The 15,991-nt window shown below is 32.6% G+C and overlaps 1 protein-coding gene across 6 annotated transcripts in view; it reads left to right on the top strand.

Moving 5' to 3' along the window:
* Positions 1 to 14,790, top strand: part of Fut9 (fucosyltransferase 9) — a 166,668-nt gene extending 151,878 nt beyond the window's left edge. For 4 of the 6 annotated variants that reach the window (XM_070010751.1, XM_070010753.1, XM_070010754.1 and 1 more), the window contains one exon: positions 2,346 to 14,790. In XM_070010751.1, the coding sequence (XP_069866852.1) occupies positions 2,354 to 3,433 (1,080 nt within the window). In that variant the 5' untranslated portion in view covers positions 2,346 to 2,353 and the 3' untranslated portion in view covers positions 3,434 to 14,790. The remainder of the gene's footprint in view (positions 1 to 2,345) is intronic. The other 2 variants (XR_011369397.1, XR_011369396.1) reach the window with 2 other exon arrangements.
* The last annotated feature ends 1,201 nt before the right edge of the window (positions 14,791 to 15,991 follow it).

Below are 15,991 nucleotides of genomic sequence, written 5' to 3'. Positions count from 1 at the left end.
ATATGTTGACTCAAAAACTCCTAATAGCATAGGGGAAGCATCTTCTTCCTCCTTCCACTGCTTGTCTGACACTGAAGAGATGGGTTTATAGCCACCCCTTAGGGATAATGACGTAAGTGGCAAGGTACAAGCCCAAGATTCCAAAGTAAACTTGCAGAGCATGTATTGAATTCTATTCTGTTTCATACTCCTGTTTCTTTCCATTTAAAACAAAAATTAACCTTTGCTTTTCCTCTAATTCAAAGAATTTGTTTAGAATAGAATTACCACTCTTGGAAAAAGTTTCTTACTCTCCCTAGGTTTCACATTTCTCTTCCAGATGCCTTCATGTGTATCTACGATTTGATATATCAAGCTCTGTTTTATTCTTCAACATTGAGGAGAGTATGTTTGAAGAAGGGGATTAATTAATCTCTCAATGGAAAACTGTAATTTTTGTACATCAGGCCTTATCAACAAGTATACTCACTGGAGATTCTAATGACTTAAAAGCTAAAGTCTTTGTATTTTCTCACAGTACTTAAAACTAGTTTTTTTTTAAATTTTTAAAAGACATGTAAATGTAGAAGCATGGTTTGCAAAATAGTAGCACTCTATAAAGATCATTTATCTTAAAGAACAAAGTTTGTTATAATGCTAAAATAAATAATAATTGAAAACATTTACTGTTATACTTCCCTGAAAATTCATTGTAGCCTCTGATTGAAAAGTACAGAAACATCATTGATTGTGCTTGAAAAATAGGTTGGAGTGATTGATTAATAGCTCAAGACATGTTGGGTATCCAGTTGAATTTTAGTTATTAGGAATGGGTGAAAAGTTTGCTGTCAAAAAAATATCAGTTTGGCTCTAAGGGCCAAACTTTTCTGACAGTTTCTGCACAAAGCAGGGCTCTTGAATAACTGCCCCTGTTGTGTGGTAATTGACCCCAATAGCAGTGAAATATTGAAGGTAGGAGGTATAAAATGAGTAAACAAGTCATAAAAATGTCAAGGAAATAAGAAGGAGACTCTCATAAAAAGGAGACTCATTTAGTGTTCTTCTGTAGATCTTAGGGTTTGGAAAAAATTAAACAGTTGCTTAAATAGTTAAACTAATAACATAGGATCTGTTGTAATTAGACTTCCATAGGCCTACTGTTAAATTACATCTATTTAAAATGTTTGTAATATTTGGACTTTTAAAATAAAGCATTACTACTCAATAAATATATGCTTTAAATAAAACTAGCCCAAAATAAAGCTTTCTAAATGTTCACATAAATTTAGGTAATAAGAGGGTAACTCATATCTTTTTTCTGAAATTTAGACATCTGGGGGCTGGAAAGTTGGCTCTGTGGTAAAGTGATTGCTTCACATGCATGAGGCCCTGGGTTCAATTCCTCAGCACCACATAAACAGAAAAAAGTCAGAAGTGGTGCTGTGGCTCAAGTGGTAGGGCGCTAGTCTTGAGCTGAAGAGCTGAGGGACAGCACTTAGGCCCAGAGTTCAGCCCCCACAACTGACAAAAAATAAAAATAAAAAAATAAAAAAAAATGAAAATTACACATCTTATGTCCTATATTTATTAGTTTTGACCAAGATTTAAAAAAATGTTTCCATGAAATTGATAGGCCATATTATTTTGGTAAAAATAAATATGGATTTCAGAAAATGAGTAAGAATTTAATTATGAAATAATTCTATCACTATGTATTGTTCTTCATAAAGAGGAAGAAAATCCTTGAGGAAACTTTAAAAAATTTAACTTTTGACTGATCTCTGTAATAACAATGGGCTAATTCACATGATCAAAATTATTCTCCATGAAATATATTTTTTCAAGTTTGTTTGAAAATTTATTTTTCGTTTTTGAGATACTAATATCAACCCACTGCAAAGAAAAACTTTTGTCATGCCCCAATACCACATAAATGCAAATAGTGATTATGACATGCTGATAGATGCTGGATGCACTAAGTATATACTGAATATACCTAAATATATTAATTATATTGTCATTTGTGTCATGTCAAGTTACTACAAACAAATAAAATTAAAACAGGTCCATATGAAGTTGAAGGAAGTTTAGATTGGTTTAAAGATATGCCAACAAATTTAGGACGAATTCTGATTAGTTGTTTGCAGAGAATGGGTTCTAGGAAATCTTTGTTTAGAAGCAGTTTCTTGACATAATCAAAAACTATGATTTTTATTTCTCAAGTATTTGATAACACTGAAAAGGAATAGCAGTTGATTTGTTATTTTAGTCTGTGCCACCTGTTTCTCATAAACTGTATATATGATCTCTTTAACCTTACTCTTCCTCTCTCTCCTCTCTCTTTCTCTCTCCCTGTTGTTCCACAGAAAAAATTATGACATCAACATCCAAAGGAATTCTCCGCCCATTTTTAATTGTCTGCATTATCCTTGGCTGCTTCATGGCATGCCTGTTAATTTATATCAAGCCCACCAACAGCTGGATCTTTAGTCCAATGGAGTCTGCCAGCTCCGTACTGAAAATGAAAAACTTCTTTTCCACGAAAACCGATTATTTGAACGAAACTACTATTCTGGTCTGGGTGTGGCCATTTGGGCAGACCTTTGACCTCACATCCTGCCAAGCAATGTTCAACATCCAAGGATGCCATCTCACGACTGACAGGTCATTGTACAACAAGTCTCACGCCGTCCTGATCCATCACCGAGACATTAGCTGGGATCTCACTAATTTACCTCAGCAGGCTAGACCACCTTTCCAGAAATGGATTTGGATGAACTTGGAATCTCCAACTCATACTCCCCAAAAGAGTGGCATTGAGCACTTGTTCAACCTGACTCTGACCTACCGCCGCGATTCAGATATCCAAGTGCCTTACGGCTTCTTGGCGGTGAGCACAAACCCCTTTGTATTTGAAGTGCCAAGCAAAGAGAAGTTAGTGTGCTGGGTTGTTAGTAATTGGAATCCCGAACATGCTAGGGTCAAGTATTACAACGAGCTAAGCAAGAGTATTGAAATCCACACCTATGGGCAAGCATTCGGGGAATATGTGAATGATAAAAATCTGATTCCGACCATATCTACTTGTAAATTTTATCTTTCTTTTGAAAACTCCATCCACAAAGATTACATCACAGAAAAGCTCTACAATGCTTTTTTGGCTGGCTCAGTACCTGTTGTTCTAGGACCGTCTAGGGAAAACTATGAGAATTACATTCCAGCAGATTCATTCATTCATGTGGAAGATTATAACTCACCCAGTGAGTTAGCGAAATATCTGAAGGAAGTCGACAAGAACAATAAGTTATACCTTAGCTACTTTAACTGGAGGAAGGATTTCACCGTAAACCTTCCACGATTTTGGGAATCACATGCCTGTTTGGCTTGTGATCATGTAAAAAGGCACCAGGAATATAAATCTGTTGGTAATCTAGAGAAATGGTTTTGGAATTAAAGCTTTCTATCACTTGCACATGCAGTGACATATTTTGGTGAAATATTCAAGAGTTGAGGGTAAAAAAGAGAAACATTTTGCTTTTATGTCACCATTTATTTTTATCATCTTCTCTTGGGTAACATGGAAATTTGATGATAATTTTTAAGTACTCATTATTAGCAATCATTCCATTTGGTTAAATTATCCTGTATATACCTAATTATGTGCAGTGAAAAATAATTTATTTGTCAGTATCATTGTAAACCTTCTTCATGTTTGTGAAGTTGCCTGTAATGTCAGTTTATGAGTCTTGCTACACAATCAGCTCTATTTGGGAAATGAAATGAATGTTTCAAAATATGAAAGATTTTCATAAATATTATCATCTCTAGTTCCAACTCTACCTAATGATTACAAAGAAAGAATGTACTATAGTTGGATTCTAACCTATTTGACTTCAGATTTGGACAAGGTATGAACTGTTGGTTATTTTTTTTACCTGTTAACAATGTTTCTGATGGCAGAATTGTCCATGTCACGAATAGAAAATATATGGAACAGAACTGTTCTATTGAGGAAGCGATTAGACTTCATTAAGTTTCTCATCCTGGTAAGTTAAAGTACTCAAGAATTTTAAATATCAATTGGTCTTGATTTCCAACACTTAGAAAATAATTCTAGTAACACTGTGAGAATCCAAGAAATTCCTCATTCCAATCTTAACAATATGCAGTGAGACCACAATAGATAATTTCTTCAAATAACAAAGAAAAAAGGGTATCTATAGATGTCTATCATATTAATAAATTATGCTGTTTATCTAATTTTTAATTAATTATAATTTAAAATTGCTTTTTGAAGTTTGAATTTTTAAAGTAGTTTTATTTTAGTATGTCAACAAACAGAAACAACTTCCAAAAGATTACTTAGAACATAACTATATTGATCATGTTTTAAATATGTTACTTAATATAATAAAGTGGGCTACATAAGAAACACAATAGAGAGTAGGATTTCACAGCATATTTGTTGGATAAATAAGTGAATGTTATTGAAAAGACACAGGTAAGGTTTTGTTTCAATGAAGTGACAGTTCTAGCCTACAGGTACTAATTGGACATTATGTTTATATCCTCTTTTAAAATTCGTCATACATGTATTACTAGGGTCTTCAGAACTTTATAGAACCAGCATAAATACATCATTATACTAATTTTTGGGCAATGTATGCCTGATCTTTCAGCTGCCTTCAGCATATCTTCTCTAAAATTTAGGAGGCCTTGATATGAGGAGAGATGAATAGGTGAGAAGAAGACAGAATATTGAAAATTATATTCTCCCCCCTCAAAAAAATCTCTGATGTTTTTATTCCATGCTGGAAAAATTGATCAAATGAGTCAGAATGTTCTCATACATTTGGTATATCTATGACATATTTTAATAGATTCATTATATACTTTCATGAACAGAACTCAGGCGATGGTCTAATATTCCAGGTAGAAATTAGAGAGAAAGTTAAATTTAAATTCAAGAAGAAAGAAGTATGCCTAGATTACATAGGAATACAGTTCATCAACACTGGAATATCTGAACAAATGAAGAGTCCCACATTGAACAGAGGATCATTTTTCCCAGGTTCATTTCTCCAGATATTCTTGGACAGGATGTTGTGTTAGGCCCTAAAACCCATTGAGATAAAGATGGAAAAGCAGGTTAATTAAGCAAAGAGTCAAGAAAGCTTTTATCTAATTCCATTCTGACTCAGGGTTTATGTACATAATACTATCAATGGAGATTATAGCAGATACTGTTGACTAATTTTAAAGAGGTAGAATTCTTTTCAGTTGTTTATCTACTTAAAATGTTTCTGAAAGGTAAACTTTCTCTACTCATTTGATCCAACAAATTTTCCCTAGAGTTTATCTCTGCTATCCACAAACTATTTCTATTACTCATCAGAAAATAGTATGTCTGAAAAAATGCCTTCACATTAAACATTTTTTTCATTTTTTTCTCAAATTTATTTCACTGTTAAAATAATTCAATTTACACTTTGTCATTTTTATTTTTATAAAGCTGTCTAAAGATGGTGCATTGCTAAGTTTAGAAAGTATCTGATTTCTCTGAAAGCTAAAAAGCATTCATTGTCAATCCTTTTCTAAAGTGAATGCTAATGATTTCAAATAACTTAAGAAAGCTGAGGTCAGTTATCTCTTGTTAACTATGAATTTAGACTCTCTCTTTGACTTTGACTGTAACTATGCACTGATAGTAAGACTCAAATGAAGGCAGTAAGTGCTTAACTGGTACATCTGTATAGTGCCAACCTATTGACAAGTTCCAGAATAGTAAGTTTTCAAAATACAAATGAGTCAACCAAACCATTAAGTTCTGCATCCATTGATTTTTAAGCTTTAGGGATAGAAGAATAGGAAAAAAAATGTATATAACCTAATTTCTTCTTTCCATTCATGGAGGTAACTAGATCTCGAGATGTTATTCATTTAAGATATACACACATTCACACTTGAACGTGCGCGCACACACACACACACACACACACACACACACACACACCTACAAACATGTCTGTGAACTATATATCTAGTGACAGTAGTTAAGATTAGAATGTGAGCGTTGTGTTTCTCTTCATCTCATGCTCATTTTCATTGAAGTTCCACTTTATGACAGAGGTGTGTCTCAATTCCTATAAATGTGAATATCCTGGTAGCATTATTTAGGGTCTATAGGAAGGTTTGCTCCATGGAAAACTTTTGAAGACATGTAAATATGACATCAAACTTGTCGGCTTTCCTTCTGGCTAAGTGTTTTGAGAGTTGAGTAGAGGAAAAGGAAATGGATTCGGTATACTTACGTGAAATGTAGACCGCAAGAAGGTGTTGGGTTTTAAGCCACTCCTTTAATAAATCCCATGGGCTGTAATTTTTGTAATACTATCTCATGGGAAAGATACATTGACATTGATGCAACAAAATAAACTTGCTTCTGGTTTCAAAAACAAATAATTTTGCATGGAGATTTAACTGTGGCTATTTAAAAAAAAACAGATTATTTACATTTTCTTTCAAAATATCAAAAAAAACAATTATCATCTATACCCTGAATGTTTAAAGAATAACTACTAAGGCCTTATTTAATGCATAAATATTATTTTGGGCCTCACTAATGTGAATAAATTCTAAGAACAAATACTCACTAATAATGCTCACTAATAAGAATAAACCCATGTCTAGCAGTATTACACTCTGAAAAAGAAAAACCATGACAACTGTGTATTTTATTACAGCCATGAATTTAACGATATGAAAGGGAAACACAAAATTATTACCTTACTGGGAAAATAGTAGGAAATTAACATTTTTGTATTAAACCCTAGATAGTTTGAGAATGTGGAGAAAAGCTTTTCATTGCAAGGGCTTGGCATATTTGAGGTGTAAATGGACAGAATACTGAAGAAGTATTTACTGATCCTTTAAATTCTTGCCTCTAATTGGAAACTAAATATAAATAGAAAACTATGATACTGAATTTTAAGAATTTTTTGCTTGTTTATTTTTGCTTGTAGATTCCTTTATTAACATGGTTACCTAGAAAATATCTTTTGCATGAAACAATACCTTATAAGTAAGATATAGATTTTTATATTTTGACTTTGTACTTAACAATGTCTTAGAATTTCCTTGAACACTGACCTTGTTCGGGAGAACTGCTTCAAAATGGTCATCAAGTTGTTCAGTACAGCAGAGCAAAAATTGAGGGAGGAGCAGAGTGTCTAATACAGAGGAGGATTTCAACAGTACTTGAATGAATAACTAGAAGTCATTCGTGGATATGAAATAGTTGAGATGAAGTGACAGTTGAGCTTACTGGGACTAACTGAAGATGATGTTTTATGCAACTTTTACTGATCTGTTTGCTTCCTAGATGCAGATGGAGGGCATTCTGAGTTCTTCATAACTTACTTCAATGAAAAACATTAAAAGAAATAACATTGTTAGGGATAAAAACCTAAATAGACTAGGAATATTCTACTTAAATGTTAGCAACTGTTTCTAATAGAAAAGAAAATTACTATTAAAGAGAATATAAAGAACAAGTGCCAGAAAGATATTATCAAGTATTCAGGGGAAAATACAATTTATTTCCTCCCTAACTCCCTAGTTTCATTCTATTGTTTGGCCAATTTATCACAAACATCAATTAAGATGAGATTTTTTTTCCTGGATGTCTCTTATCAGAGAATTTGTAACATATTGTAGATGCAAATGTTCCAATACTACTCCAAGTGTTGTTTCTCTCGGTAATTCATATTAAATTTGTGAATATTCATAAGCCTTTTATAAGAACAAGGGTTACCAGAACCTAAATAACTAGAAATATGAATAGTACTAGCCTTATTTATAAATTCAACAAACTCTAGTTTTGAGGAAGTAGGTTAACCTCTTTAAACTATTGAGTTTGTAAAAGTCCTTCTGACACTACTCATTGAAATCAATTGAAATCTAAGTTGATATACACATGAGTTGAAATAGAAATTTCCATGCTCATCTCAAAATACTTTTGGACATAGATATTGCGAAAAATTAACCCTCTCATTTCTCTATACAGATACTTACAGCATATGCCAATTGCTTGGATGTATGTAAATGATAGAATTTTGGTTCTTTTAGAGTGGAGCTTGGATTATAACAATTAACTAAGCTTCCTCCTTTAATTCTTTTGCCCCTCACTGCTTTAAAAGGTCTTTTGAAACTCAGTCATTCCTGAGAACTTAATTAAATGTCAGTAGAAAACTAATAATATATCAAGCATTATTTTTTATAACTGGATATGTCTTACTACTTGAATTCTTACCATAATAATCTGAAAATATTTATTCATGGAAAAATTCAAGAAGGCAGTGGAAATACATAAGACAGTTCTCAATAATATAGCATAATTTGAGTAAGCCAGACTAAACACATTCATAAAATTTTGTTTGTATGTTTTTGTGTGAGCGAGTTCTAGGGCTTGAATCTAGGGCCTGGGCATTATCTCTGAGCTTTTTAGATTAAGGTTAGCACTCAATCACTTAAGCCACAGTTCCACTCCAGCTTTTGGGTGGTTAAATGGAGATCCACAGAACTAGGTAGCTAGGTTTACCTGTCATGGGTTTATTTCTAAACTCATAGTGAAGATGAGTTCATGCATTTGATTTACTTCAAAAAAATTTGAGGCCAAGAGAACTCCCAAATCAAATACTTATTGTCAGTGTTACTCAAAAAGTTGTTCTAGGTCACTTGATCTGGAATTTACAATGGTGTTTTCCAAGGATCCTGATTCCTAGACTCTGCCCCATTATAGTTGTGGGGAAAAAAAAAGTAAAATAAACTTGAATACTTTTTCTACTATCTTTTAATTTTTTAAGCACGTATAGTATACTATATACTATACTCTGATACAGAATATGAAATATTGCCTTTCTTTAGTTCACAATAAAGTCTTCTTAAATATATCAGTAAATTATTCTTTTATTTCAGGATCTAAAACATTTTTTATGCCTGTTATTTCATGCTTGATCTTATGATGCTCTATGTTGTGATTGGGACTGGTAATTTACAGCTTCTAGCCATTCTTTCCAGTTATATATGGTTGATAGCAGTAGTTTTCAAGCTGGGCTTTACATTTGGACACTCTTTATAATTGCCCATTGTCAAGCCTTACCTCCAAACAACTGACCTAAATGATTTGATGAACAAAAGCTTAGCTCCATGGGTAAAATTAAGATGAGGTCAACTCTGAGAGGCACCAGTCTACCGTGGGGCTTTTCTCAGCTTTAAGAAACTGAAAAGGAAAGAATTAAATGCCTAGAAATATACATCCCATTCTCTTTTTAGCTTTGAAATTGTATGCTTATATTTTGTAATACAAGTCTTGGACTAGACAATTACTAGAATCTTTAACAGGCATCCTATCTTAGCTTCTGAGGACTTCTTCCCATTGCATATGTTTAAGAAATTGCTCTCCTGAGTTCCAAAGTCTTTCACTGATAGATTGCAAAGTACATTTAATATGCAAAATGTGGAAATGAGTTATAGCCTATGAATTTCCTATGACCCAGATGGAGAATTGAATCTGCATTCTGTCACTCACTAACTGGGTGCAAGTTACTTGACTTCTCTTTGGAGATCTTTACATGTGTAAAGATAGCATATTTATTCTGGATGTGTTTTTTGTAGGAACAAAAGAAATTATCTCAAAGAGATTAGATAATACGTATACAACTACTTTTACATGGGCGAACACTCTAGTATGCATGTATAAGTATGTGTGTATACTTAGACACACATACCCAAACCCAGCTTACACTTGCCTTGTGCATGATATGCAGAAGTTCTACTACTAAGCCACACCTTCATCTTTCTTATCATTTACTCTTATAAAAGATCATTGTAAGGATACCAGAACTGTATAACTTCAGCCTAAGCTCTGAAGAATCACTGAAAATTTAAAGAATCTGAAGGAATAATCTCTAGGAGACTGAAAACAAATACATAGAGTAGAAGTATATATTAACATTCCTTGTAATTACTAAGTAGGTGTGGGGAGCTAGCAGCAGTGCTGAATAGACATTATTTGCATTACCATGACTTAAAATAATTTGAATTCAAGCAGGCCTAATTTGCCCTATGATGATCAATCACTGAATTAATAGTCAATTTAGCTTATTATCGTTTGGTACAGCTTAAGTCCCAGAATGAGAGGATGATTCTCAGAGAAACTTCTTCTCATGTGGAAGTAAACCATAGAACTAGCCAGCATTTTGACTTAATTCTTATCCTCAGCTGTTCTACTACCAAAGAACAGGTTGATGATACATTCTAATAGATTACTGAGGAACCACCTACTTTACATACATCTAAAAAAATAAAAGAAAGCCAAAAGTTACATCTAATATGTTAGGATGCAAATTAAAAAAAACAGATATGTACTTGCTTATGGTGCAGAAACAAAAATAATTTTAGCTAGACTATGATTAAACTCCTATAATTGCTAATTGCATAACAAATAGTTTTGATATTCACCATTTCCACTGTTCATGTGGAGCAGAAATAAAAAATTAAACTTAAGGAAATTTTTATTTTTCTGTGTAAAAGAATGATATGCAAAATATTATTTTAAGGTGTTGCTAATTTTGTTCTTCTAAAGGACATTAGAATTGTTTGTTACTTTTAGTTGCTACCTCAGAAAACTTTAATAACTGTTTTTTTCTGCATTCTTTGGCAGCCAAGTAATTTCAAGTTAGTTGTTATATATGTTAAGCATGTTAAATAAGATCTCTTTGGAATTTCATTGTGGAAAACAACTGCAAATTGTAGTGGAAAAATATGTTAAAAGTTATTTCCGCAGAGTATGAAACTCTGGGAATATGCTAACTGTGGTAATTTTTCTGCCCAAAGCTGCTTTCTGTTTTGATTAATAAGGATTTAGGAGCTAGAAAAGCAGGCTTGGCAGAAAAAGTACCCCAAGACTCCATTAATAATGCGGGACTACTCATTATGTAAGAATACCTGCCAGAGTTACTACAATGCATTTCCAATTTCAGGTTGGCCTCGTTAGCTACCTTCAGTTCCACAACTGAGACAGTCCTGAAGATGCCATGCTTGTGCACGGTTGAGATTGCCAGAGGAGACCTCCTCTGGGTAGCCCGCAGATCTCCAAAGACTGTAGTGAGACCCAGTTCCTCACATGCTAGTTTTCTTCCATGAAAGCCTTTAGTGAACAAAGAATACCTGATTATGTATGTAAAACTGAAAACACACTTCTTAGATCAATTCCAACTATTTCATACATTGTTTAACATAATTACTCAAAAGATAAATATTATCATACTTCAGATGGGAATTTATTTAGAGGAAAGAGAAAGATTAAACCTTCAGCTTATAGGTGTTCTGCATTCGAATCAATGAGTGGTCTGGAAGACTGAATTCCAATAAAATTAAATGTAGGAAAAGAGTAGTAGAAATGATACATTTTTCTTTTAATAGACAAATCAAATCTTTAGAGATATTTTCATGATGGAATTTTTTAAAAATAAGACGTTGGCTTGTATTTTTCCCACTTACCTCTCCCTCCTCTCTTTTTCTCATAAAATTAGATTTGCTAGGAAATAAGAATGATGATGTAATTGTGACAATATAAACATAACATTTCCATAGAGTCCTTAAGAATAAAATCATAGGTGAGGCAAAAATAAGAAATGATACTTGTTTACACAAATGAAACATTTTAATGACTTGAGGTAACTTATCTTCAGTACAATTATATAGTTTATTCTAGATCTAAAACAAGATGTGAACATAATAGAGCTTTTTAAACAGAAAGGGTAAATGCCTGACAAGTGTACATCTACATTCAGTTTCACAGAGATGTAAGAAGGAAAACAAAAGTGTTAGCAGAAACAATAAAAGCAGAGTAAACAAAATATCAGAGCCAAAAAACATTCTAGCTTTTACCATCTACTGTGTAATTCACTGGTATTTCTGAGCCACTTATTTCGCATCTGTAACTAGGAGTGAATGACTGACTCTACATTAGAATCACCTAAGAAACCATGAATTTCAATTTATTGATTAGAAAGCCTGAATTAATTTTATAATCTGTCATATGTTTTTCTAGACAACACATTTCTCCTGCTTGATGGCCCAGTCACTGTTCTAAGAACAATAAGAAGGTAGGAAGAAAAGAATGTAACAGATTTATGTGTGTGCACATAAATACACTGAGGAGCAAATCCAGGGTATCAAATTCAAGTATGCAAGATAAATGCTCTGTATTCCCCTAGAGCACAGATTCAATAATTGCTAAAGGAGAAAGCTACAGTAAAGTTCTACAAATGATTTGTAGAGACTTTTGCATGCTTTCTCTTGTTCTATTCCTTTAAGACTGCACCTACAGATCATATGCCAGTATCTTTTGTAAGTAGTTTGTTAGGGTAAATAAAGGGATGTACATTCAGTTAAAGAAGGTCAAAATGTTACACAGGAAGAAAACAAGTAAAATAAAAAATGTGCCAATCTATTTTATATGTGAATTATAAGGGCCACCAATCCTTAAACTATTTGGATTGCAACTGTATGTTTTGTTAATGTAATGTGATTTTTGCACTATTGTATTGTCAGATATAAGACAATTGAAAAAGACCCTGAAACCTAATGCCAAATGTACAGTTTATAGTTTCATGTTATTTCTGATAAGGATTTAATTGCCTTGTGCTATTAGTTGTTTGATGCCATTTCTTTTCTGTGGATGTTTCCTTATGATGCAGACCCATAGGAGTTGTTGTAAGCACACTAATTAGTCATCGGGATTTTTATAGATAAAGTCACACATTGATCAGAAATCACTTTTCTACTTATTTTTTGTAGAGTATTTTTCCACATTTAAAGAAACACGATTATTTTGTATCAAACATCAGTTTTTCTTTAAGATCTTATTTTAGTAGCCAATGCATGTTTGAAAGAAGATGCTAAACATTATATGACAATATTAAGATTGTGTTTGTCTCAAGTAAAAACTGCATGCAGTTGATAAATCATACAACTTGGGAGTGGGGAGGTTTACACTGCCAGTTCATCATACACACTCTTTGTCTCAATCTGTGTGCATGATTCTACTCTTTCAGAAGTCTAATTTAAACATTTGATAAGGTTACCTTTAGTGCTAATGAACCAATAGACGATTCTGCTTTGCTTTTTCTCCAACTTTCTGGTATACTGTGTAAATTTTCCCAAATAATTTCTTCTTGGAGCTGTTAGCAATAAAATACAACAAATAATTTGTTGGCAAATGATATGAATTAATATACAGCAACTTAATATTATGAAGCACGAATATGTGAACAAAATCATCTTATGCAGTTCCATTCCAACACAATATTCTGGCAGCTTTTTGTCTATAACCCAGAAAGGTATACATGTATATTTTTTAAACACTGCCAAAATCATTACTACTGCCTGGGGATGAGGATGCTGAAGGTCAAATCTGTGCAACACTAACCTGAGCAATAACGCAGAGCATGTAGGCAGTAAAAAGAGCCAGTCAGTGTACTTAACAGGGGGATCAAAAGATACACCCTTTTATTTCAGTAACTTAAATAATTTTTTAAATGTGTAAGTAGCACGAATTTTTGCTACAGACACGCCTTTACATGCTGATAATTTATAGTAGTCTTTGACGATAGCAAAAATAATTTTATTCAATGAAGGGTGTTTTCATTTTGTGTGCATGTGTCGTGTTTGTGTTTGTATGTGTGTGTGTGTGTGTGTGTGTGTGTGTGTGTGTGTGTGTGTGTGTGTGTGTGTGTGTGTACTGTTTTGTTTTGTTTCAGACAATATATTTGTGATTTTTCTTTGGAGAATTCTTAATTCCAAACAGGCAGTGTATATACCAACCACCCTTTTCTCAAATTAAATTAGTCATTTATCATAATATGTTAAGGCTAGCTCTTGGTAACTTGAAACACAAATATAAGAATTTACACAGTTGGGAAGTAATTTAATCACTATGCTATTGAAACAATGAGAATCCTATTTATGAAATTATTTATTTATTTATTTACTTATGGAGATTGGAATTTTAACAGCTTCAATGAAGTTAATTCAATGGTAAGAAAAGTTGATTCTAGATACTCTTCCAAGTGAAAAATCCTGTAACTGAGTCCTGCTTTTTCCCAGGGGTAAAATGTTAATTGAAATAATGAGGAACCAGTCCTAGCAACTACATCATGCAAGATGTTGTCTATGTGTGACATTCCACAAACACCAACCTAGGCTAAAATTTGTAATCACATGGTTCCTTTCATTTATTCAATCTGTAAATAACGTTAATACCTCATGGGCAGCTAATCAAACATTTTAATAAGCCATGAAAGGCAAGAGGCCATAGAAATCCATATGCTCGGTGATTTGGAGAACCTATGCTTTTGAAAAATTAAACTGGCATTGCCATTTGAACTTTACTTTCAAAAAATTCCTTCCCTTAAAACTGCTTTGACAATACATATCATTGCTCTGATGTCTTTCTGGGCTTATAAATACATGATGTGACTGCTCTAATTTTGTGAAATTTTACTTAACAATTAATAGTGACTTCAGCAATCTGCTAAGATCCCAAGGAAAAATAAATACATGTGTAAGGAATTTGAGCCTCTATGTATATGAAGAAATCTCTTTCTTCAGTCATATTTCCTATAATCTGTGTAAGTACCTCACCGATTTAGCACTGGAGTTATTTCTTGGATGTGTAAATAATGATGTTTTGTTCTGGCTTAATAAATTCCTGTAATGTGAATATTTAAAATAAAAAGAATTCAATTTAAAGGCAATATAGTCAATATTGGTCTTTTGTAATGCATCCATGCAATATTATTCAGTTGAAAAGGTTTATTTTCACGATTACATACAAATCTAGATTCCCTGGATATTATGAATGAAATTTTAAAACCAAATAAATATATTTTCTAAATTGTGGATTCATTATAAATACCACCACCAAGAAAAGGAATACATTTAACAATATATATGATCCCAAAGTTGGCAGGAAAATAAGTCCAGTTCCAAGAAGCCAACAAGAATATAAGTCCACAAATACAGTCTGGTAAAAAGATCAAATAAAGTATTCTTAGAGGTTTCATATTTCTTTCTTTTTTAATATCTATTTTTATTGTAAAGATACTGTACAAAAGGGGTACAGTTACTTGAGTAAGGTAATGAGCACATTTCCTATCAAGCATTGTTACCTCCTCCTTTGTTTTCTCCCTACCATCCCTCACTTCCTCACCTCCCCAACTCTTCCCTTGCCCCCCAAATTGTAAAGTTTGTTTTCAACATGGTGTCTTGTACATCTCATTGTTACAATGGGTCAACCTTGTTTCAGCATTTTGTTATTTCCCTTCCCCTCTCCAAATTAAAAAAGATATATACAAGATGCAGGGCACCTGAATCAAATACAAGGAAAACAGGGGTTATACCATGGGGGAAGAACATACAAAAGAAACAAAAAAATCACATAGTACATTATAAGTACATTAAAAACAACTTTGCCATATTTTTCTATAATATTAGAAGTTTCTATAATATTAAAAGTCCAGATTTAAGAACCATAAATACATGATACAAATGCATTTATATAGTCTAAAACTTTAGGAATACACGAAAACATTTATAAAATTACTTGACCATTTATTAGGTTGGTATACATAAGCTATATATTTTAACAAATGACCACATCTATAAATACTCAGAATGAGTATTTATACTGTATTATACTGTACCAAAAATTATCTATTAACTCTATTTCCCATATTAGGTAAGTGTTAAACATTCATTATTTGTGATGATCATTGATTATTTTAAAACTGTTGTGATCGAAAACACTTTAAAATGATTCACAAAATGTTCCTTTTCCAATTGTTTACAGTATGCTTTCATATATTAATATCTCTGAGATCTTTTCTTCAATAAAGGAAATAGTTTACTTTTATTTAAGCCAGCATGTATATGTATATATGTATTA

The sequence above is a fragment of the Dipodomys merriami genome, unplaced genomic scaffold (assembly GCF_024711535.1).
Source record: "Dipodomys merriami isolate MVZ:Mamm:240054 unplaced genomic scaffold, mDipMer1.0.p SCAF_8, whole genome shotgun sequence".
NCBI lineage: Eukaryota > Metazoa > Chordata > Mammalia > Rodentia > Heteromyidae > Dipodomys > Dipodomys merriami.
This window is presented reverse-complemented; position numbering and strand designations above follow the sequence as displayed.